Source organism: Dipteris shenzhenensis, chromosome 22 (assembly GCF_047967505.1).
Source record: "Dipteris shenzhenensis isolate YYH24624 ecotype China chromosome 22, Dip_SZ_1.0, whole genome shotgun sequence".
Classification (NCBI taxonomy): domain Eukaryota; kingdom Viridiplantae; phylum Streptophyta; class Polypodiopsida; order Gleicheniales; family Dipteridaceae; genus Dipteris; species Dipteris shenzhenensis.
The window spans coordinates 9,729,754-9,756,210 of record NC_141617.1 but is presented as its reverse complement, the minus strand read 5'-3'; the positions used below and the strand labels follow the sequence as shown (position 1 = coordinate 9,756,210).

The window sequence follows — 26,457 nt, the reverse complement described above, 5'->3', positions numbered from 1 at the left end:
TTTCTGTCTCTAGAAATAAAGAAAATATCTTCTGTAGGCTGTGCTCCTTAAACTCCTCAAAGTTTGGAATCTCTAGACACAGCTTCATCTTTGCATCAGCCAGATCACTGCTATAAAGCACGATGAACAAATAAAACAATGTGCCACATAGGTTAGCTCCCTCTTTTTGTTTTGGCACAGCTAGCCGCTTCCATGTAAGTTGGACAAACCTTTGGTTATCAGGATGCATGTTAAAGAATGAATTCATACGTTTACATAGTTTTCAATTTCTAGCTTTGCTAGACAACATGGAGTTGAGATGGAAAAGCTTAAGTTCAGAATTTCTTTCTTCAGCCTCACTCCTTGTCAAGGGGATTTGGATGGGATCTTCCCAAGCACCCACTAAGAGAGACCAATGCTCATAAAAAACACATGGCATGTAGGCAAGGTTTAATGCCTCGATGCCTTGTGGCACTCTCTTCTCTCATGCCTTTGTAAATGATGATGTTGATGCATGAAATAAGAGGGGATCAAAAATCACTGTTTTTTGTTCTTCCTTCTCTCCCTACAACCAATATAACGTTTTAAACAATGCATCAAAGCAATTTGTGGACATAGCAGAATTTGGATAAAAAATCATTGGTATAAACTCAGGCAGAAAATCCATCACTTCCCCTTCAATTAAATGCTCTTCTTTGGGGAGGATCACTTTCCTGTAGCCCTCTTCTCTTTTCAACGAAAAAATTCTTTGTCCAAGTTTCATGTAGTTATCATTGAAAACCAATCTCTGCTTTTTTGACAAAAACACTCATAAGCCATCTTCGAGAGAGATGTTAGCCACATGATCCTTCTCACTATCTGTCAACCCTAGCCAAAGGAGTAGAGAAACTTTTTTTGTGGCAGCATTGTAGTCATAGACATGCTCACCATCAGCAAGCACAGCTATACTTACAAGCTTATCCAAACCAGACTCCTCATTCTCGTCACCCTAAGTGGCATCAACATCAACTTGCAATACATCCCTTTTGATGGCATTGACATTATCAACATTATCATCATCCAAATCAGACTTGTCACCCTGAGTGGCATCAGCATCAATTTGTAGAACATTCCTTCCAGTCACATTGACATTAGCATCATCCAGTTGAGTGGCACTGACATTGTTTTTTATTGCACCCCTTGGATTGGAATCTGTAGTGCCAACATCAACTGCATTTTCAGTAGTCTCATTAGTCCCAACATCAAGACGTTGAATAATATCAAAAGCAGGCTGCATACCCTTCATACTTGCATCTCCTACTTGGCATAACCTCCTTTATGCTTTGATATCCTGCAGATCCTGCATGCATACCTATCGATATTGTAAGAAAACAATACGTTTGTGGTCAACAGATAACATGATCTCGTATGCAAGAGAGAAAAGTAGATAGTATGGAGAATAAAAAATTTGATTACTGTAAAACTGATACAATAGATAGCGCTGCCTCCCAGCCGTGCGCTCCTATGTGAGAAGCTTCGATGCCATGCTAGAAACAGTAGAGGACAGAGGCTGGATGCTAAGGAATCAGGGTTGTTATAGCTAGTGATGATTATGGGCTTCACGGGCTTGCTCTTGTATAGCCACCAGTCGTAGTCGGTTAGACCCAATTGGGAGACCGACCCAGTCAGCCCAAAATGGCCGACTGGAGGTCAGTTCTGAAATAGGCCACCGACCACACGTTCAAACCATGGCGTAGAATAGAGCAACTAACCTACATTCTCCATTTGGCCTAGAGCCATTCGGGATCATCTCGGCCTCCAAACAGGCCCCGTAGCATGAGAGTGGGTTGCCCCGAGAAATGCTCCGTCTACCCTTAGTGCGATCAGTCATGGGATGCCTTCCCACACCTGCATGTAGCCTAGTTGGCAGTGTGCCAACTCTATCTGAAGCTGTCCAGCCATTAGGCCACACATGGCCCCCATCTGGTGTCCAAACTAGGACCTACCGGATAATTGAGCTACTCAAATGCCTTCTCCTCATATGGGGGCTTACAAGTAGAGTTAGCTGGTTCCCGCGTAGTTACACCAGAGTGGAGCATTGATATCTAATAGATATAACCTACATACCCAACAACTCCATTATGCTTTGATTCAAACTGGCTGTATTCAATGCAAATTTTTCAACAAGAGAGCGCATGTTTGCCAGCTTGTTATTAAGATATGCCTCAATTTTTTCAGAGACCCAAATATCAGATCCTCTACGTTTTGTTGTAAGTATAATTTCAGTTACGTGAAGGCAGCATCTAGCTTTGCGTTCAAAAAATTTTCAATATCTTGAACAGAACCTTTTGAAATTTCAGAATTTTTACAAGAGTAAAGACTCTTAGCCTTTTTCCCATTATCTTCTGTGTGCTTCATGCCATCTTCAATAGCCTTCTCAGCCTTAGAGGAAGCTTTTCTCTTTCTTTGCCTCTTAAGCATATTATTTGGCTGCTGTAAATTCTCTTCATAGAAGCGCTTCCATTCACTAACATCTTTGAGCAACTTGACCCCTTATGGGAACTTCGGGTATTCATTTTGGGCACTCCCATGGAAGGACGTACGATGCTTATTCAGCCTCACCACTGTGGGGCAAATTTGCGTGCAGTCTTTACATATGTACCCGTTTGGCTTTTTGAGAAGCACATGTAGCTCATACAGCCTCCCTTTTTCCAAATCGTTGAACATCTCTACGAAAAGAAGGGTGAACACACACTCTCTCTCTTTCTCTCTAAACAGAAGGGTAAACACGCACACTCTCTCTTTCTCTCTAAAGAAAAGGGTGTACTGAAATACTTACATGTAAAATCTCTCTCTATCTTGGGATAGTTCCTACGACGTTCAAAGATCTTCTTCTTCTTCTTCTTCTCACACAAACGCTTGTAGGCTTACAACTTGAAAGACTTACATAAGAGTTGCAATTGAAAGACTTCATAAGAGTCAAAACTTCAAAGACTTACATAAGAGTTACCAACTGAAAAATTTACATGTGGAATGTTGAGACGCCTCGGCCTTGGAGTCTCGAGATGAGACAAGGGCCTCGTTCTTGGTGGGGTGATGAAGGTCCGGCCTTTGCAAAGCTCATCATTTGTGATGTCTCTTGGAAGGCATAGATAGGGAGGATCTTTGTGTGGCCTAGTTAGAGAATATGGTATTGGAATTCACTAAAAACAATCATGGATATGTTGAGGTGTCTAGAGTATACGTATGTGCATGTATACCTATATGTACGGACGACTTACATTCTAGAATAAAGATGCATAATGGTGCATTGGTATCAAACGTACACCATGTGACATTAGACATCTTACCCAACATAAGTAAGGCATTATCTAAAAGAGATTCACATGACCATTAGAAAGATGGTTCTTCTATACATACACATATTTATCTATCCTACTATAGGTCAGATGTGTAACTCTCATATACATATGTATCCACCATTCAAACATGCATTATAAGAGACTCACATTACCATTGGAAATATGATCCAACTATTAACTAAATGTACCTATGGCTATAGTGATGTGTTTGTCTCCGATGTGCTCTTGGGACTTCCATCATATGTGTGAGTCTAACTATCCTACTATAGGTCAAATGTGTAACTCTCATACATGCATTTATCCACCATTCAGACATGCATTGTAAGAGACTTACATTACCATTGGAAAAGTGATGTATTGTCTCCAATGTGCTTTTGGGACTTTCATCACATGTGTGAGTCTAACTATCTCAAGCTCTTAGCTTTTCCACATAAATAAAAAGAGATTTCCACTATTCCAAGATGTAAGTGAGACACGTGCATTGCAAACAATGAACCACGTCTATAAGGGTATCTAGTGAACACTTAAAGCAAGTTCTCAAGGAGGACATAAATCTAAATGATGTACACGTAACTTACATGAGCTCATAAATGGAGATGAGACTTACACCTTGTGGAGTTAAAAACACATTTCAAATGTGTATCCCTCATGTACATAAATATTTATCTACTCTATCTAAGTCAAATGTGTAACCCTCATGTACATATGTATCTATCCAACAATAAGGTAATGCAGAAGTCTCCCCTAATCCTCTACAAATATAAATGAACGAGTAACAAGTAGGGAACCCACACGTTGCTATGACACTCTTTAGATTAGCATACATTGGACTTTTAGTTACAATAGTACCATCCTTCCACTCTTCTAAAAAACAGGTAGGGCTACCTATGAAGCATGGGACAGTTCACGTTGAGAAGTTGCAAGAAGCTGAACAAATGTTCTATAACTAGTTTTAAAATCTCTATTTATTACTCAAATAGTACAATAAATTCCCATGCCAAAAAGAGTACTAAATGGGTACACTCTAGCCTGCTTTCACCCATAGATAATTTTGGACTTTCACCCATAGATAATTTTGGATTCTTGCATAGGGAAACAGTACCATGGCTTTGATAGTTGTAGAACTTTCACTACCATTGCATGGTAGGGAACTTGGAATATGAATCTTATGGGCTTAAGTATGATAAGAAGTTATTGGATGTCAATCTCTTTAAGTGTGCAAAAAAGAAAGATTGTACTCATTGGAAATATGGATCTTATGGGATTGAGTATGATAAGAAGTTATGGGATGTCAATCTCTTTAAGTCTACAGAGAAAAATGATTGTAGTCATTGGAAATAGTAGATATGAAAGAGGATATTAGTGCCTTTACTTGAAAATATTATTTTTTATACCAATACATCCATGTGTGTGTGTGTGTGTGTGTGTGTGTGTGTGTGTGTGTGTGTGTGTGTTGAAACCACTTGCTTATATGCATATGTATATATGTGTGTATATGCACACATGCATTTTCATATCACATATGTCCATACATGCTCAAGTGTATGTATGAGTATTTGTGTGTTTGACCTCACACATAAACACAAGCATTCACACATAGAGACACACATGTACAATGACACCACATGCATACATAGAGATGACACACACACACACACACACACATTGTTGTTGTGCATGTGATGTCAATAAATGTGTGTGTCTATTTTTATGTACATGTATTTAAGTATCTACATGTGGATTTAGGTGCAGATATGTATACAAAGGCTACATATATATGCAAATTGCTCAAACTAGATGCTAAGTGTGTGTATGCTTGTGTAACTTATGTACATGTGTACGATGACATGTCTACACATGTATGTGTGTGTTTTCCTATATCACAATGTGTCCACACACATGGTCACGTGTCAAATTCTTTGGGCATGTTTTAGTGTGTAAGATATACATGTATATATGCATGTTGCACAAACATATACTCAAGTGTATGTATGCTTGCTCATGTAATTATAAATGTGTACACCTATATGGTTACAACTTACACCTGTACATGCATGTGCTTGCCTATGCGCGCATACTATTTTCCTCTCGAGAAGCTTCAACAGGTCTTGGATTCGCGAAGCTGTCAATCCTTCTGAATTGAAGCGTAAGGCTTTATGAAGGGCCCCCGCGTCAAACAACCCTCCCCATTCATTAATTAGTTGATGAAGTTCTTGCTTGGAAGTTCTTTCAAACTATGCAATAATAAAATGAAGTGACGTTTGACATTGAGTTTGAAGCTTTCACTCGATGGTCGGCACTGACTTGAAGCTTCAACTCAATGTTCAAAGACACTTGTACTATGCGTGTTATTGCGTTCAAAGACACTTGCGCTATGCGTCCACGCTCAACCCCCAACAAGTAAAGACTTGTGGTTTTCGGCTGTTCTTCTCATGGTACATTCTTTGTAGAGATGGTCGCCGACACCACACCCACTACACAATGGAACATTGGGTGCAGCTGCACAGCAGACCTGTAACAGGTGGAGCAAATGAGCTAAGTTTGTTCTCATGAGGGTGTGTGGGCGCTCAATTCTCATGCCTTGAATTTTACCTGAATTTCATCGTTATCATGGGAGTACGAGAATTGCGAGTTCAATAACACTTAACTCCTCGAAGCTACAGAGGAGAACAAAGTCAAGGTTTTCGGCAAAGATTTTATGGGCTGGGCCAAGATGAAACTCGCAAAAAAGATGACTGTCTGGATGGTGTAGAGGATGCATTGAACTGTATCTGCTCTTTAGCGAACGCCAAATAATGCCAATCAGGTGCAAAACACCAACTAGTTAGTGCAGAGGGTATGACGAGATTAGAGACACGACGGATCTCGAGACGCTTAACGCAACGTAAGAGATGAGCCTTCCTTTCACATAGGATGGCTGAGATAGTTCACTCTTTCCGAGAAGGAGATCCCACCATTGCATGGGGGCTTTTAACTGAGGGGAAGCCACCGATCCCCAACGCAGATCCGAATGTATGGCATGCATACACGACGCCATTGTATGATGCTCCAGCTCAGCCCCGCTAGACATGCCTTCCATCCCAAGGCCAGCCACCTGTATGTTGTTAACTAAATATAATGTGCAGGCAACATTATGTCGACTTCCCACTCGGCGAGCTCAGGATCATGAGGGACTAAGAACTGAGCACTTTATACATGGGATGGAGGTCTTGTCTCCAATCCTTGTGCAATTGTTTAACCAAGTTGTTTGTCTCCACTTGGAGCACCATCACCGTTGTCCCAATATACAAATCAGGGGACCCCATGGCTATTGGGAATTATCGCACACTATGATTGGTCTATGGCTCCGTGCTGGAGAGAAAGAAAGAAAGTTTATTAAAGTCTTCGGGAGACCGTGAAGGTCTATGAGACTAAAGATAACTGATACAATGAGCATAACGGTGGCGGTCTCAAAACGAGCCAGCCAACCATTTCTACAAAAAGGAGGTTATGAAGGACGGTGTGTCTAGTCCTGATACAAAAATATGTGTCAATCTCCAGATGATACAAAAAAGAAGGAGGGGGCACCAAAAATGGAGCAGAGGGAGGAGATACAAAATATATGTGCAGGTGGTGATCGTCAGAGACCAATTCTAGAGGGGCCGTCAAATGGGAGGCCGGAAAAAACCCTGCGATAGATGATTGGCCTCTGACGTCACGCGGCCTAGTCGAGCTCGGTCGTCGGGGCGGCGGGTGGCCCTGTGGATGAGGGCAACGGTAACCCCGGTGGGGCGGGTAGAGAGCAGAGACGAGATGTCATGGACCCGGATGTGTGAGTCTGTCCGCTGGCGCAGCTGCCGTGGCTCTGGCTCTCGCTCACGTCCGCGTCGTCTGCTAGACTGAGGAGAGGTATCCTGTGACTGGAAGAAATCAGTGATGGGCCGCTGGGTGTCCTCCCGCTGTGTGTGCTGCGCGTGTCGCCATGCTCGGAGAGAGGTATCTCGGTGGCGAGTCATCTCATGTAAGAAAGCGGCCGGGCATTGCTGATTCGGGAACTGCAGCATGTGTGGGAGGGGGCCGAATCCGTCACGGAAGAGGCAATGGTACCGGCCTCGGATGGCATAATAGATAGGACATCTGAAAGCAAAGTGCTTCTCCGACTCGATCTCCTGCAAGCCGCAAAGTAGGTCAAGGCGGCCCTCTCGTGGGATATCCTTTGCGCGTCCGCTCTCGATCCGTAATCGGTGTGACGAAACCCTAAACTAACCGAGGGAGATCCGGAGCGCATGTGGTAGATGAAGCTGTGTGTAACTTGGGGGTGTGATGAAGCCCTCCTGTGAGATCTGGAGGCAGTGTCGGCGGTAGAAGTCGAGCTTCATAGGAAGCTCGGAGTGAAGAAACCATGTCCACTAGGTGTGGAGCTGCTAGAGCAGATCCGCTCGAATGAGCCGGTTGACCTCCTGGTCAGTGGGGGAGAGGGGAGATGGTGGAGCGTCGAGGCTGTACTGAAAAGAAGGCAACCGGTCTAAGTCGAGGCCCAGTCGGGTGAACCAACTGGAAAGACAACTATACCAGCATTGCTGGTCCCCATCAACGGATAAGGCCATAGAGGAGGATAGGGCTAGCCAAGGTAGGCGGAGGCGACCGTCGGCGGAGGACCTGAAATCCCTGACTCTGTGGAGATAAGTGATAGCCTGGAAAGCCGCATCAAGCTGTAGGGGTGATGCGCCGAACTCTGCTAGAATGATATGGTGTGGTACCGATGGTTTGCTGCGGATCATCCGAGCAAACATCAGTATCTGTAGGTGCTCGACTCGAGCCCACTCTGTGTCTGAAAGGTCGGCTCCCCACCACGGGCTACCGTACATGCCTGCTGGGCGGACCAAAGAATCAAAAAGGAGAGATCAGCAACTATATAGAGGCACATGGACAGTAGGCTTTAGGGGAGAGGCCAGGTTCAGGAGACAACACTCTACTCTAAATCACATATTCACCTTACGGGCCATCATTGAGGAGGCAAGGGCACGGTCCCAGAAAGTCTACACCTGCTTTGTTGACTTTTGGAAGCCCTTTGATACCATCCCACGGACTCACTTGATTGGAGGCTCTAGGAAATGTAGATCTCTGATATCATGATGTGGGAGCACGATTGGAGTGAAACAGGGATGCCCCTCTCACCGACAGTTTTTGGGCTTTATAGAGATCACTACCTTCATTGACAGTCTAGGAGGAGAGGGATCACTACTTGCTGAAGTGAAGGTAACTGCTCTATGCTGATGACATAGTACTTATATCCTCATCCACAGCAGCAGGCCTTCAGAAGCACTTACATGTTTTGGAGGGAGAGGGACTTGAAAGTCAACCTTGGAAAGACCAAGGTTATGATTTTCAATACCTCACAAGGGGTGCTCCATCAACATACCAAAATGAGCTTGTGGAGATTGTGCAGTCCTACACATACCTCGGGCAATTTTCTCGACCGGCGGTGTTCAGGATGGTCCACACAGCTAGAGCTTAACTCACACGTGGGCAGGGGGCTCTTGCTTGCCTAGAGCAACAATGCTTTCAGGCACACTTCCAGGACCCTCATGCGAAGGGATGGCTGCTGCTGGCTGTTGCTTCTCATATATTCCCTTTCAGCCAAGTGTTTCTGCTAGAAGGAGATTAATTTTGCATATGTGTATCAGTTTTTGTGTTACCTCACAGAATAAAACAGCCATGTAATGTGTCTTGTGGTATTGAATTTCAAGAGCCACATCAATCATCGTGGGTTCATATGGATTGGTTCTACAAGTCCCTAGAGACATTGGCAGGGCAGCTTCAAGCTTTCACATGTCAAGTTATTGTTAGAAGGTCACTGTCCCCACCTGTGAGCCCCCTATTGGAGGGGACAAGGGGGCAATAGACCATAGGGGGTAGGGAAGGGAGGTTACCTACCAGGCAGGTCTGGAGCAGCAGCAGCACGCGGATCTGGAGGTTGCCATCAACAAGACAGATGCGGGTTCCAAGGAGGTGCCTACGTGGTAGCAGAGGCGTAGGGAGCAACAACAGTATAGCCCTGCAGGAGGGCTATTTGTAGGCCAGGCAACCAGGCCTGGCTGGCGCTCAGGTCAGCCCTACAGGTCGGTCATATAGGTCGATGCTGGCAGGGTAAACCGACCCCTTGGTTGGCCACCTTCAGGGCTCCAGGCCCCCCCTATATAAATCCCCCTTCCCCCCTTCATTCTCCATCCACATGTACTGGCGTCTTACACCTAGGCCGCATGAGAAGGAAGAGAATACTCAGTTTGGGAGGACAGCATCCTCGCTGTACTTTTGTGCTTAGTTCAAGCTTGTCTATCCCACACTTTGTGGACGAATATATATTCTGAGTTTTGCCTATCTCTCTTGTGGTATTCTACAACGGTGTTCAGTGTATCAGTGTGATCATTTATGTGCATACTTCGAGTTGTGAGGATCGAGAGGCGTGAGTGATTCTATCCTCTATTTTCCAACATGGTATCAGAGCTAAGTTCTCAGCTTTAGGTCTGCACAATCTACTACATCAAAGAAAGGAGTCCCTCCTCATGGAGGCGACTCCGATTCGATACAGTCGCACATCAGGTCAATTCATTTGCTACAAGTTTCCCTTTTGAGTTTTTGTGTTTTATTACAGCAGAGATGGAGCAGTAGTCCGAACGTTCCTCTTCAGCCCTTCGGGTGGGGAAGCTGTGTTCCCATTGACAGAGAGGAGGAAGCTTTCTCCCCTGTTTTGTTAAAAGGAAAGCAATTTATTGTTGACCCCTTACAAAATCAAACCCTAGAATTTTTTGTGATACTCAAGACGAGACGAGCCCTCCTACAAGGTTGGAGCAGTAGATTGCCAGTGGAGATGACAACTCGAGGAGAAAGAGGGGAGCAACCAGCAGCTGGCAGAGAGTTCGGTGTGAAAACTGAATCGAGTATGTTTGTCATTATGTAAGACATGCATATTTATGGGGTGCTTGTCCTCGATGTGTTATTTTGACTTACACCTCGTAAGTTGGCTCCCCTAATGTTTCCTAAATATATAAACGTTGTGCATTTGGAGACACTTACACCATTGTGTAAGTTATTTCTAAGACGTAAGTCATACATGTATGCTATGCTGGGGTAAGACTTAAGTTATTTCTAAGACGTAAGTCATACATGTATGTTGTGCTAGGGTAAGACTTATGCTAAAATTATCCTCAGAAGGTAGGCATTTTAGCATGTTTGATTTCATCCTAGTGTTTTGTATCTCCTTCATATGCATCTTTTCAAGTCACCATGCCTATGTGTACACATGTGCATGTGTACACATAGGCATGTACATGTGTGTGTGTGTGAGAGAGACTCTGTGTTTTGCAGTGCGTGTATATGTGTGGTGGGTGTGTGCGTGCATGTGTGTTTATGTGTCTATATATATTTGCGTGTACCCCTTTCCTATGTATGTATAAGTGATATATATATATATATGTATGTATGTATGTATGTATGTATGTATATATATATAGAGAGAGAGAGAGTTCAAAATGAAAAGTTCTAACTTGTCACCCTTCAAATTTGGGGACTGGTAGATGGGACATGTTACTCGTCTTATGTGCACACTGAGTGTAGAGATCTTTCAAAGCATGTGAAAGTGTCCTGCTCGTGTCCAAGTTATGATGGTTTATGAAATCGTGGCAAATTGCTATGGTTCTCTTCACCTTCCTTTGTGTTTTCAGCCTTGTCCCGACTCTGTCTCTACCTGATTCTACTAACTCATGGAAAGTGCAGGTAAACGTAAGGGTAGAACTCCTCAGACGTCCTCAACAACTCCACGAAAGAAGAAAGTAGCTGATGTTTGCTTAGAGCCATCTCTTGGACAGCCATCTTCACAGTCTACTGGACGCAAACAGATTTTAATGGAGGAGCTTAAGACGTATTGAAAGAGACGTACACTGAGGATGACCGTGTTTACCAAAAAGCTATACAGTGGGCCGAAGCCAAACTTAGAAGCCAGACTTAGCTCTAGGAAGAGGCTGAATCTAGACTGTCTTCTAGGGCAGAAGGTTGCTGAGATCATTATCACTTGGAGCAGCAGTTGGGGAGCAGACAACAGCAGCAGAAAGCCTACCCTTGGACCTACACATAGGAGGAGAAGGAGGCTGACTTAGAGCTGCAGACTGAGCTCAAGGTGCTGCCCACCTAGGCTGGCTTCCAGACAGCAAGGTGGAAGGGATCCAAACAGAGAGTCTACATATGCTCGAGGTGGAGCACGTGGGCTCAAAGATCTAGAAGTGTCAGGCTTGTAATAGAAGGACCTTTTGGTATTGTATCATGTCCTACTTTGTGGACGGATGGAAATATAAATAGTTGCTTCTATGTTTGTCTCTGAGCATTGTCTATGCACGTAAGTTAAGAAGTTTGTGATTCCACACCCCACACCACACTGTGTGAGCTCTTGGGCTATTCTATCAGTCTTCCGCTGTGCGTACCCCCTGTTGGGTCATTTCTAACATGGTATCAAAGCCCGAGTGGGAGGCTCATAGGTGTGGGAGCCTGAAGGCAGGGACCTTGCTGAAGGACGACCCTGATTCAGAAGCTCTTGGGAATCGACTTGGCCACGTGACTGTCAAGGATAGAGCAGAGCAGATCTACGCAGCATTTGCATAAGGAACAAAGGTGCAATGATGTCAGCCACTGTATGGATCTGTATGGGCTGTTGCAGGGCAGTGTACAGAAGGTGTACGGGCACGACATGGCGCCGGCAAATGGCTGCAGCATGACGCAACATGGCAGAGGTCTATGGGCAGGTATATAGCCTGTAGGAGGGTCTCCAACAGCAACTAAGGGCAGCCTAGTAGCAGCCTAAAAGGGGTTGGCTAGGGCCCTTATATAAGGCTGGTTGGACCAGCCAACTAAGTCGTTCAGCAAGCAGACTGGTGGGCCAGTCTGGTCGGCCAGGATGAGGCTGGCTGGTCAGTTTTATGACAGCCCCTTGGGGGCCTATAAAAGGAGAGGCCTCAGGCCTCATTTCATATCCAACAGAGCAGCTTTGGGAGGAGTAGAAAGGAGCAGCATATCCACCATCCTTGACCAAGCCTCTACACAGGAAGTGAAGGAGAGAAGTGTTGCTGCAGACTTAGCTCCAGGAAGAGGCTGAACCTAGACTTCCTTCTCGGGCAAAAGGTTGTTGAGATCATTATCACTTGGAGCAGCAATTGGGGAGCAAACAGCAATAGCAGAAAGCCTACACTTGGACCTACACATAGGAGGAGAAGGTGGCTGCCATAGAGCTGCAAACTAAGCTCAAGGTGCTGCCCACCTAGGCTGGCTTCTGAACAGCAAGGTGGAAGGGATCCAAACAGAGATCTAGAAGTGTCAGGCTTGTAGTAGAAGGACCTTTTGGTATTGTATCCTGTCCTACTTTTTAGACAGATGGAAATATAAGAGTTTCTTTTGTATTTGTCTCTGAGCATTGTCTATTTACTAGCTTGCACATCTATGCACATAAGTTAAGAAGTTTGTGATTCCACACCCCACACCACACTGTGTGAGCTCCTGGGCTATTCTATCAGTCTTCCGCTGTGCGTATCCTCTGTTGGGTCATTTCTTACATGGTATAGAAGCCCAAGTAGGAGGCTCACATGTGTGGGAGTCTGAAGGCTAGTAAATCTTTCTGGTTTTGTTAAAACAATCAAATTAGACAATACTTTAAGTTATACTATGCTAAAAATGTGCTAAAAGATTCAAGTGTTGTGATTATAAAACTTCAAGTGTGTAAACTTTTATCCTTTGAAGAATATGTAAGTTTTTGAAATTCAAAATAAAGATTTGTTCAAAATCTAGACCGTTTTTGCATATTATGTTTTTGAACAGTGATACCGTGCGGTACATGTTTGAAAAGTCATTAAAAAGCCCTCAAATTTTAAATAAAAAATTGATGTATTTTTTTGTTTCTCATTTGTGTGTAGTGTTTCTCACTTCCTATGCAATAGTCTTTATAGGTTTATCTGTATGGCTTACTACTAGTGGAGAGGAACCTCCACACCTGGTTGGATGCCTACAAGATTAATACCTATGGGATGGGATAAGTTATAGGAGAGAATATCAATGAAGGCTCCAAACTGCCCATTATTTGACTTGAGTGTTTTGCTAAGGGCAAACCTTCTAAATAAGCATAGATACCCCAAATTTGACTACCGCTTCAATTAACTTGATTGAGGTTGCAAAGAACTTGGATCCATTATTGACATGATTGGTGTCAAAAGAATGAGCCTGGGCTATTCATTACAATTGTTGTGGCTCATGAGACCATTGCAACACTAGAGTAATATGGATGCCATGAGTTGAGATGCAAGCTTAGTAGGTGAGATAAGACTACATTTTCCAATCAGGCTGAGAACTCCAAGTGCTCCTAGGTACACCTATACTAGTATGGTAGTGGCCAATGAGGGTGGTTAGACTAATTACAAGTTCAAATGATCTACTTTCGTGAGCCTTAGGAAGGTGAATAGGTAGACCCTTAGATGTGTAGAATGGAGTTGATGAACTCAATTGGGCTATGTTTGTAACTTGATTCTCCAATGATTGTCATAGATTCTTGGTCTTATGATGGGTTAGTCATGGCTTTTATGATAGAAGGCCATGGTAATGGAAATGAAAGAAACTTGTTTGGAACCTTTTTTTGAAAAAATAAATTACAAGATGTTGACTAGGAACCTACATGGAGCCACCAATCCTAGCTGAGATCATGATGGCAAGAATTAAACTTTTGAATTGGGAAATAAAAAGTAACATAAGCTAGAATTATAAGTCTTCCCTCATGCACGAATAAGAAATATGTGTGACTCTTGTTTATCCTTTTCTTCTTATCAGATTAGTAAGTGACTTCCTACACTACAAGTGATAGGATGGAGTGAGTACAATAATTGCTTTGGTGTTGCTATTTTGGTTGTACATTTGCATGACAAATAGCCACATAATTATTAATAAGAAAACCAAACTTACAAATCTAGGGTGCCCTTTCTAGAGGAGGACAAATTCATTGTGTTTGATTGATTAGTTTACGTGGTTAAGATTAATATGTCAGGATCCTTGGGCTAAATGTTTAGATGTTTTGTCTAGAATGGTTGTCTTTAAAGAGGACCAAAGAGAGGTGTGGCATACAGCGGTTTGATGTGGTCTCAAATTTTAAAGTTTGAAGAATTATCTAAGGAACATAGATTATAGATTATTTGTTTCCTCCTTGCACATATCAAGGAACATGGTCAATAGACAAATGGTTCCTTCCTTGCATCCATCTAGGAAATTCCAAAATTCTTAGTGGTACAACTCGAATCCTCACTATCTAGGTCAAACAACGAAAGGGGACTCTGATGGGAGGTTGGTTGGTCTGATCCACCTCACCAAGGTGGTCCCTTTAAAAACTTGCATGAGGTAGGTAAGGTTTAATTTTGTTAAAGTCTTGAAGAGACCAATAGAGAGCCGCCTTCTAGGAAGTGACAAATGATCATATCACTTCTCACAATGAAGTCTACAATAGATCTTTGGCAAATTAAGAGTATCCTATGCTCTTGTTTTCCCTAGGTCTTATTCTATCATTGGCTTGTATTATCTCCATGGCCGCTCCTTTCGTCCATGCCCTCCATTGATTAGTCATAAATGCTTCAAATGAGCAGGTTGACCTATTTTTATTTTAGGAGGATGTCATCACCTTGCCTACATTAAATCTAGCAAATATAAGCACACATGCACTTTGCAAGATCATCCTGGCCCAATCACACCTTACGGATGTCTTTTGTTGGATATGGAAGACAAGATTAGTTGGAGACATAGAAACTGAGTAGTAGTGGTAGTAGGTTCCTTACAGTAGCTGAGTCTACTACTATGATGTAGTCTAGTAGAGCTAGTGTATAATAGCGCTTTAGTGGGACTCCACCATTGGAGAACTTGAGGAGGCACAAAGATGCTTAAACATTCCTTCCACTCAATATTGGTTACTCAGTGACTCAAACACAACCCTATACCATTTTTATGTAGTCTGCTCACTATCAACCTTTCTTTGCTACTCATATGCTTCATCTTTAGTCAGTGTGGAGTGTTGTCAGGCTCCTACTACATTCTATGGAAAAAGACTTTTCCTGCTGTGATATGAAATTTTGAAACTTGTTGATTATAATTTGTGTTAAGGATAAAGCTTGAGAGGATTACAAAAATATTAGATGCCAAAGTGGCACAATCCATGTGAGTTAAAGGAAGACAATGTGGTAGATTGTTAATAATTATGGTGTTCTTAAGGTGTTTTCTACACATGGGTGAAATGTATGACTTTCACACGATGTCTTTCATGTAATGTTTCTAGCTTTGAATAGACAAAGGAAGGGGAAAAATGTGTGTGTAGTTTATTTTTGGTGGACAAAGAAGGAGTGGAATGGGAGATATAATAAAGAGCCTCTTTAGTAAGTAACACTAGAGGGATAGGAGAAATACAATCAAGAATGGAACATCTGATAAGCTTCATTGATGACTACATGTATTCATCTCTGAAAATGTGCTAGAGAAAAAAAAATGAACCACTAAAAAACCTAGTCTCGGCTAATCCTCAAAGGCTCGAACATTTTTGACCCGATCATTCCAATCTTTGTTCGAAATTTGACCCTTATTTTAAATACATGATTCATTTACATCCCATATCTAATAATTTCATCATGAAATCAAATAACCTTTAAACTACTACATGTTAGACCATCAATGACATTTAACCTTTAAATTAGTATATCTTAGAATATGAAAAAATATTGATGTGTTATCCATTTCATTTTAAAGATCTTGAATTTTTTTCAAAAGACCATGATATCTTATTTAAAAACGAAGATCATGTCGCTATAAGATGCTACATACCTGGAATAATCCAAGAACGTCCATGTTGGAACAATCATATCTTGATCTTGGATGTTTCTTACTCTTGTGGATTCTTTTCATGATTCCTAACGTAGAGAATCCAATTTTTCGAAGTTAAATATTTTTCAAGATATATCAAGATATAAAACATTCAGTGTAGAATGACAATTACCGTCACCTTATAGCAAAACAAGGTTATAATCCACAATATTTATAACTTACAAGGTTGAATATTTTGATGCAATACATACAAAATTCCATTCTTAGAAGTATTAATCTAGTTGTTGGCCTTGTTTGCAAACGCTAATCATGAAATTGGGGAGCTACCATAATCCATCTCACATGAGAGAGAGAGAGAGAGAGAGAGAGAGATCCACACTGATAAATCATTAAGCAAACCACACATAAAATACGAAAAATCTGATAAATCCCACATCCATTACTCCATCCTCTAGATTCCATCACTTCAAACCCACTGTAAAAGATGTTCATCCATAAGTAAGAAGCCAAGGTTTTAAGTATCAAAATGAAGAAAAAGAAAATGATATTGAAACAAATATTAGTATGCCTAAGTAAGAATAGGTAGCTCAATAGATAATTTTTTATGAAATTGTTTACCTTTCAATTTCACCAAAAAATTGTCAACTTCTTTTGGCTTATTTAGTCCACACACGTTGAAAAACTACCCATATCCTTCCACATGGTAGCCCAAGCTACACGGAGTCTGAGGGTCCCATTCCCCTGCATCCTAGCCACACCTTAAACCTCCTCACTCCCCAAAAAGTCCAAGAGGGATTCAAAGAGGGTCTTCATATTGCACCTTATATGAGATATTTGTACATGGAATTTATAATCCTTCATCTTTCCTTTTGTCAACTATGCGTGCCAAGGACCTTTTAGCCCCCTAATATCTTTATTAGTCCTTGGTACCATGCTAGGGTTAGGACCATACTAGGGCCTCTTTTTCCAACACCACCCCATGGGCCTAACACCTAAATATAGAACTGCCAATCATGCAATTGCCCACTAAGAGACCAAGCCGCCGATCAAACAATTGCATAGTTTACTAACGTAGACCATCAATTCCCACACCATTCATCAAGCCACAAATATCACACACACACATAGTACATGAGGGTTGTCAATTCTCGCGTGTGCAAGTTATGGTACCAACTGTCAAGGAGGTAGGTACAATGGCATTCATAGCCAAACAATCATTGGCACCATGTTAGAGACCATTACCCATATTTTTTATAGCACATTAAATGTTGCACCAATACACATGTTACACCCACAGTCTGTAGGCCAGCTACCTGCACTAATACAATGTTGTAAAATTGCCCTAATGCCACCACATGATAGCCCAAGATGTGATGAGTATGGGGGGTCCCAATCCCCGGCGTCCTAGCCATGACTTAAAGCTCCTCTTTCCCAAAAAAGTCCTAGGAAGGATATGAGGAGGGTATTCATATAATTAGGCATTATATCCAAGTCCCCATCAATCACATTTTTGTATATGGTTCATCTTTCCACTTATCAACCGCATGCGCCAAGGGCCTTTTAGCTCCCTTATCTATTTATTAGTGCATGGTACCATGATGGAAACAGGACCATACCAAGTCCCCTTTTTCCAATAATACTTGCATTACATTGAAGAATTCATATTCACCTAATGGTGGTCCCTCAAGATATGTGCATTATTGCATCCACTTCTTGGTGGATGAGGAGTTTCTCCATTTCTTTTTAATCAAGTCTAGAGTAATAAATCCTTGTTCATATGATGCATTACTAAAACAATACAACATAGCAACCCCACTAATTGCAATAGCATAGAATTCTTTTTCCTTATCGTAATGTTTTTTTCGATGAACCCATTTATCTCTTAAGCCTAATTAAAGTGTTTTCATTACAGTCCTTTCTATTTTATGTACATCAATCGATGCCTCAAATATATCTAAATCATTTCACTAAGTGCACTATGGATGCAAATAGTTTGATACATATCACAACAAAGAGAGGTATAACTAACCTCTAAATGGCCCGAAGGTCGAATGAATATTGGGATACCTTGAATTATCATAACTAAAGACATTTATGTCTATTTCTTTCCCACTAACTTACTTCAATCTCAATATTGATTAGACTCACAACAAATCAAATCTTAACTCTATGTATTGGTCTTGACATCTTTAGTAAGAGCATTAGGTTGAAAATTGATAAATCCAAACTTAACAAACTGAAATATCTTTTTACTTAATGAACAAAATATAAATAGAAAAGTAAAAAGTACTCGTTATTATTATGTGGTAATTCACAAATTACCTAGAGAATTGAATTAAAATTAAAGGTTGTGCTGTATGTGAATCTAACAAACATAGCCTACAAAATCTTAACAAGAAAGAGATTAAGCCTATGTACAGAGATGCTGCATGGTTGAAACAGCAAGTGCTTTTGCTATTGTGTATACACCCATATCATCCCTTGGTGAGGAAACATCTGATGTGCCCTTGTTCCCTTAGATGGCCTCTCTATTGCTCCCCCTTCTATGTAGCTACAATCAACCTCCTAAATGGTGCTACGTTGATGCCCAAAACACATCTGCAAGGTGGCCTATGTAGTCCTCTAATGGCCTCCCATAAATTATCTACATAATCCCCACCTCAGCTAGGTTATCAACCAAAAGGATTCCCTCCCAGCTTAGCATCAGTCCGGTCATAAAATGAATCATACATCCCAAAAGGAAAATATTATGCAAGTTATCCTAGGATACAATCCAAATTTCAAATCATTTGATCTCGAAAGGCAACCACAAATCAAGGTGGGTAATCTCTGAGCTCTCAATCCCAAATTTGATGCTCATAATATTACAAGCACCCTCGTAAGTATATTATTGATTGAAACCCCAATTCGTAAATTATATCTTCAAGATAGAGCCATTGATGTTGTACTCCAACCCGTGTTCCAATACTTCATCTACATGGAGTTCTTTCCCCTTTCGCAGCAAACAACTCCCATGTATAAGTTATCCCTTAATAGCTCCCATGTAAAAATTATGCTTGAACACAGTGCCACACCTCCATCCATCTTAAATCAAATCCCACTTTTTGACATAAACAATATGAGTAAAGTAATTCAGCCTTGAGAAACCCAAATTTGCAAAGCTAGGCACCAATACGACTACAAAATATGTTAATCTTATGCCTCACGTCATCTATGATAAAGAGGGCACATTAGTTAATTGAAAGAAAAGATTAAGGATCGTGATACCATGACACTTTAAAACTCTCGAATTCCTCGGAGTAATTGGTACTCAAAATAAAAAGCTTTCTTTGTATCGTTAGAGAGATTAGAGCTTTGACTCTGTAGTGACGGTGCCCCTTCGTTGGAGAGATTAGATTGCTTTGACTCTGTAATGAGGATACCCCCTAAGGGCCTTATGCCATGGAAGGGGAAAAGAGGAAAAATAGTTATTTTTGTTATGCTATGCAAATGCACCAATGCATGAGGAAAAATGTAAGAAAAATAGGGAGGAAATAGAGTGGGACCATGGGAAATAGCACCATGGTGTTATTTCTCCAATCCTTGAGAACCATTGATGTGACATTTCTTTATATCCCTCTCTCATTTTTTCCTTAGATCATTATGTCATGCATCATGGGAAAAACTTCCAAATTAGGCTCTTCCACATCATTTTTTGCTGGTGTAAACACTCTAAGTCTTGCATAAATTTGGCCGCATATGCACACATCCATGTACCCGTTGCGCACTCCGTGCCTAAGACGAACTTTTGAATCAGCCATGTTGAAGTGTCCAAAACGTTCACGCTTGCTCATGAAATGAGAAACATAGAGAATAGCGGCCAAAATTGCCACGCATTAAGGGCTGAATACAATTAGAGTGGGTTGAAATGTGGAAGCGATTAGGTGTAGCTAGTTCGATAGTTCGCTGAACTAGAATTTGTCTTTAAATTTAAGGGAGACAAGAGACATTACAAATTACAATATTCAGATGAGTTCGTGGGCATGAGCATGCCGTCCTATTCTGATATTGCAGCGACACCTAACCCCTTCATATTGCACTACAAGCGAAGGGTTGGCTCAGACGCACGGGAAGAAATAAAGGACATGGACAATAAAGGCCATCGTTGAGATCTTCGTTCAGCTATTGAGAGCGTCAGAGAGGAGTTCGTAGATCTAACTCACGTTCGCCCCAGGCTGAGCTGAGCCCCTCGCTCAGCTTGGGGTGTTAGGCTCAGCAAAGGGGCCCTCAAACTTGTATAGGCGGTCCCGGAGTTCTTGAAGATGAAGACCTTCTCCACGACTGTGTGTGTGGCTTACGATGGAAAGGGTGCGCGTGGCTTAGTACGGACGGAGAGAGGGGCTTACGATGGACGAACGGAGAGGCTTACGACGTAGAGGCCCTTGTTCCGCCTCTCTCGTTCGGGCATTACATTGTCAACAGCAGTAGCAGTCCCCTGGATCGTCCTCGTCTTCCAAGGACTCACCTCTTCTGCACCGTCCCAATAGAAAGCTCCCCTTGGTCCCGTCAGTCTGCTAGGGCCACAGCGGTCACCAGCACAGCACCAAATCTCTAGGTTAAAGCCACGCCAATTAATGACTCCGTGGGAGAAGGCAATGCAGGTGGGAGGATCAATGGAGTGAAGACTCATGCGCTCGAAGCTATCGGTGAGGGAGAGTGGTGGATATCAAGGGGGAAGCGGCCGGGGCAGAGCTCTAACGTTGATGTCCTAGTAGTGTGAACTGGATTTATGACCCCTTGCTTCCAACAAGTCTGATGTAATATCAGTCATAAGCAACATGTCCGGCAGGCAGTAGAAGTGGTACGCAGTAGAGATGGGCCTAATCACAAGTGAGGCAGTCAACGAAATGTAAGCAATTTGAAAAGCTCAAAGGTCTAATAACTTACTGGGCGCTTGCCCTTTGCCCTGCAATAGGAACCAAGAGCCCGCTCCTTTATAATAATTAAAAAAAAAAGAGCCCGCTCCTGCAAAAACCAAAGAAAAGGACCGAGTTTTATTGAAACTCTACGTATCTTCTCTAACAGGAGAACAGCTTTCATGAATTCATTGCTTGCAACAGCTTTCATGAATTCATTGCTTGCAAAGACTAGCTCAAAAATCTTGAAAGGGTGTTTACGGATCGATATCGTAGACATCAGAGCAAAGACGTTTTGCATGCTATTTTTATTGTTCATTCCTCTGTTTGAACAAGCATTTAGATTCGGCCAATAGTGAGCATAATGACGAACGAGATGGACAACGAGCAAAAGATAGATGTCAAGGTGACTTACGAAACCTGGAGCCGCCTTTCCCACGGCACCGGTGACCGATCTTTGCGAGAAGAAATGTGAAATAACTTGCAGTTAACAACCAAGGCGACTAGAATGAAATGAAAACAGAAGGGTTTGGGGTTTGTGACTTGATAAGTTTAACCGGGCAAGCGCTGGTAGGATGGGCGCTGACTCCGAAAAGGGAAGGAAGTTGCAACCTTGCAATGCGCGGGTTTGATTGAGTCTATGGAGAGATGAGCCGCCGTTGGAGGGATGATACAGGATTAAAGGGACGAGGGACCAACGATTTGTTGGAGGGCAGAGCAGCAGGGGAACTTGGAAGGGATCAGGAGAGCCAAGAGGGAAAACGATGAAGAGTCAGGAGAAGGACGATTTTATTGGGTGATCATGGATGATTTCGTTCCAAGGGTGATTTGAAGCAAATTTTTGTCACGTCCAATCTTCTACCAATATCCAAGCTCGCGTTCTTGCTCTTTGTCAACCAATGCCGACTATGATCTCTCTTTCTCCCCTTGCTTGGCAATGCATAGGCGTGCCGCGCCTATATATCAGACTCAGACGCACATGGCACAGTGTATAAAATCGTCAACCTAATCAAACACAGTACTGCTCGATGGAAAGTTGATAGACTTGATGTTCGTTGCCGAGGCCCAAGCCATCTCGCAAATCACATCACTGAGTCCCGATGCACGGTCTGACTGCAGCGATTGAGAATCTGAGTAGACATGTATCCTTTAAATTTTGCCACCTAAAGTAAGTATTCCAACTTCCAAGTTGCAACCAACAAAAGAAACAACTAGTCATTTTTGTGTCCCTACAGGCTAGCGACCTCCAGCCCGCTTGCAACCTCAACCGAATGCATCACTCAGTAGTAGCGGAGATCCACATTCGCACTTATGGTTCCATTCGAACTAAGTCAGCAGCGATAAACACTCCTCATGGCTCCATTCGAACTAAGTCAGCAACGATGAACACTCCTCGTGACCGGTGATCGGTCTTCGTTGTTGTGAATTGTGATCACTGCTCAGAATCTTGCAGGTAGCTCAAACACCTAGTGGTGTGATAGAGCATCTAGTACGTGTGCGACTAGTCTTGAACTAAAAGTTTTGATCAGGATTGGCTTGTCTAAAGATCTTTTGCTCAGGATTTCACGCATGAATTCGCCGACAATCCATGTTGGATCGAGGCTCAAAGGCATGCTCGACATTGGACAAAATGGGTTTTGGGAAGAATGATTAGAGGGGGTGGGTAGAACTTGAAAGTTGAGAGGTTCACCCAAAACCTTTTTCTTAATTCAACTTGGAAATCTTATAATTTGTCAATGCCCGAGGCCTGAGCGCGGCTAGAATACCATGTGCGCCATACGATCGATGGCTTTTATTTTTCAAAACTTCACATCAAACCTGAAGAGGTCCGATAGGTCACGTCAAGGCTGGAACAGGTCTGACAGGTTATGCCAAGGATGGAAGAGGTCTGGAATCTGGAAAGCTGAAAAGGCTTGAGACTTAAATTGAGGGTATTTACACACTATGGGCGCCCAAGCCCGCCCAACATTCATTGAATGCATCTCCACCGTGGGTAGGCAATCTTGCCCGTTCGTGAACCTTGGGCAGGCATGCCCATGGTGGGCCAAGTGTGAAAACGCCCTGATTCATCATTTTCACCTCTGTCAGAACGTATGTCAGGCCTTCTTTGGGCCCTCAACGTCCAGGAAATGCCTCGCTCAAGCATTTCCTTAAACACTTCATTGAAATTTGGTAGCAAAAACATAACTTAAATGCCTTGAAATTTGAAAGTTTAAAACCTTTGATTTCAAACTTACGGGTAATTTTTAAACTTTGCCCTTCGACTCCAAATTTGAAAGTTAATTTCTAAAATTTTCCCTTCACCTCACATTAAACCTAGGTTCTTCTTCAATATTATTCGTGATGATGCTCACATAAGGAACATTCCCTATATAGGGAAAACCTCATGTTCATAGAGGGCCCATGGCTATTAAAAGCCCCTTGTATGCTCATTTGAAGAGGTTGGAATATACACTATGTTTTTGGGTCTCTCTCTCTCTCCCTCTTAGTGGTGTTGAGCATAAACATGTGTTGCATTTTGCCTCAATGCCTCAATGCACCTCAACAGGAACACTTGCTGATTGTGTGACTCTAGGAAAAGCATTTGTGGAGAAAGTTATTGATGGATTGAATGCAAGGTTTACAGACTTGCCATTGTTGAATGCGACAAAATTGTTTAGTCCCAAAAGTTACGATGCAAATGAAGAGCTTAGGGATATCCAACATAGAATGTTTTTGGGGCGTTTGTGTGAGAAGTTTGCGTCTAGAGAGCATGAACTTGTGAATGAGAGTGAGTGTGAAGTAGAGTATGTTGAGTTTACTCTTACATTGATAAAGGCATTTCCTAGAGCTACTTTTCATGAAGCTTGGAGAAAATGTGGTGCTGAGCTAGACTGGATTCATGCTTATCCAAATTTGATGAGGCTTTGGCAAATCATGCTTGTAATTCCTGCTAGTACAGCTGCATGTGAGCGTGGTTTTTCCAAGCAAAATCGAATTAAGGATGATGAACGAAGTAACTTATGTCTCGAGACTCTAGATATGCTTATGCTTTTATCACTAAGTGCTCCACAAAGCTTACATGAGGTGGATTGGGAGGTGATTTATAGGCTTGGGGAGCCATGAAAGCTCGCAGGCCACAATCCATCGCCATGATTGAAGAGTAAGTTATGTGGAGATAGGGAGTTTTTTAGCGGGTGAGGAAAACCAATTCCCGCACTACCTAGGATTGTCCTTGGTGCCTACCCCAACTATTGCTTGCAATGGTCTCCCAAGGTTTGTAACCTCAAGGGAGCGTCAAATACATAAGACGTACGATCTTTACACACATTGAAGCTTTACAATTTTAAAAGCGATTTTGCACAGTACTATTAGAGTCCTTACATTACTTCCATGAAGACACAACACAACAGAATAAGCAAACCAATAAAGAAAGTACCAAGTGTAACAAAATTTTGCCCAAGGCCACCTGCGATGACGCTGATAACAAAATTGCCAGCTCTAATATCCCAAACATCTAAAGAAAATCACCTAGTGTGCCAAGTTCTTTCCTCAAAGTATCATAATTAACATCCATAGCATAGCACTCTAATCTCTTCCAGGATGGATTAACCTGCATATGGTGGTTCCAGAATTCCAATAAATAGGTAGGCAGTGCACTACCAGTAAGAGAACTGTATGAATTCTTTAAATCATTAGAAGCATCCTCTTGAAAAAGCATGAACAAGCACCGTACAAGTGCCACCAGGTCATCAGCTTCTTTATAAAGATGGATTTTTGTATGTCTATCCAAGAAATCTCATTCTCTAGAAAACTTGAATACCTTTACCTATGGAAAGTGGTGGTCACCTAGGAAATTAGGGAATTTTGTTGCCACAATGGATTAAGACACCCAAATTGTCCAATTCATTACAATATGTTTGCATGTTGCAAGATTTATGACCATGGGATCTAGGTATGTCCATTAATACATTCCTATATCTTGTATGTATGGAACCCAAAAATGGAGATAAAAAACATTGATATTTATCCACCATGAAAACTTGCACTCCCTTTGAGACGTGTGTGAAAGTTTACTCTACCATTGTATCAATTACGATTTGAATATGAGCATTAACACTAAGAGATTTTATGTATCATACATATCATCGTAAAAGCAAGGAGATTTTGACCTATATGATGGATCCTCCTTATCAATTTTATGGGATTCTTTGCATATAGATTTGGCTTAAAGGCTAAATGACCATGTTGCATTAGTTGGTCTTTGAATCCAATGACTTACATCATTACAACTACGTGGTGTACGTATAGAAAAAAATAGGCATAAAGGACATTGAGATGGACTTAATGTTATGGATTAGCTACATCATTACAACTCTGTGGTGTATGCATTAAAAAAATAGGCATAAAGGACATTGAGATGGACTTAATGTTATGGATTAGGCTCAAAAATTTCCATACAAGTTGATATCATTGCGTCCCAGTACATGAGCCTAATCAACTTGATGACCTTAGATGAGTTAGGATTTGGATATGGCTTGTTAGACATGGAGATTAATTTCTGCATATCATATTTATGAGGTGTAGATGTGACTACAAATTGCACATCAATAATCTACCTGGTGTTGCAAAATTGGAAGTCCTATATATTCTACCTATATTGGATGAGGGCTTAATACAAATTATGATGACATATTTTGTAAGCAAACATAATATATGATGCATTCTTGTTATGGGTTTGGCTTAACATTGAACAAGCATATGACATAAATGAGACACATTGTGTGAAAGGTTACATGTCCAAAGCAACAATTGGGATTTGGATACTACTACTTCTGCATTACTATAATTTGGTTTATGTATGCCAAGAGCAAGACTAATATGATGAGTTTGATGTTGGCAATTGCTAGAGACAAACCTCAAGATTGTGTAGACCAAGGATGCATTTCAATTCTATAGGTGTGAGGCATGCTATTGGTTACTTGAGATATGTGGAAGAGAAGGAATGCATGCATCCTTCAATCCTCCCTCTAGAATTCCCTATGCTCTATCTCTATTTCTCCAAGACCTCATAAATGAGAATAGTCCACTATAATTCTCCTCTTATTATGGACTTTATATATTATGCTTTTATAGACTTCGTTATTGTGATGGTTAGCAAGAAAGAGAAAACATGGAGAGGGATGGAGAAGGAGGAATTGTGGTTACCTTTCCCCCCTTTCCTTCCCTTGCACATACCCTTGGCCCTCCTTTTCTCCTTTAGCATTCTCACTTCCCCCTCAAGTCCATCCTTCACATTTTACTACTGTGTCTTTTGCCATTCCTAACTTAATAGTTGCACAAAATGTTCCTAGCATTTGGTTGTTCCCCTCTTCCATTTCCTAGCTTCCTCTTTGTTA

The 26,457-nt window shown here is 41.9% G+C and overlaps 1 protein-coding gene across 1 annotated transcript; it reads left to right on the top strand.

Annotated features, from left to right (window-relative positions):
- The first annotated feature begins 5,606 nt into the window (after window positions 1-5,606).
- LOC147887706 (uncharacterized) lies at window positions 5,607-11,579 on the top strand. Its single transcript, XM_087393103.1, has 2 exons — window positions 5,607-5,841; window positions 11,076-11,579. Exons 1-2 carry the CDS (start codon window positions 5,610-5,612, stop codon window positions 11,225-11,227), a joined length of 384 nt encoding a protein of 127 aa, XP_087249229.1. The 5' UTR covers window positions 5,607-5,609; the 3' UTR covers window positions 11,228-11,579.
- Window positions 11,580-26,457: the final 14,878 nt, after the last annotated feature.

Coding starts and splice junctions, on each gene's coding strand:
- LOC147887706 (XM_087393103.1), top strand. CDS start 5,610: ATGGTCGGCACTGACTTGAAGCTTCAACTCAATGTTCAAAGACACTTG. Junction 5,842..11,075: donor GCACAGCAGACCTGTAACAG/GTGGAGCAAATG, acceptor TGGAAAGTGCAG/GTAAACGTAAGGGTAGAACT.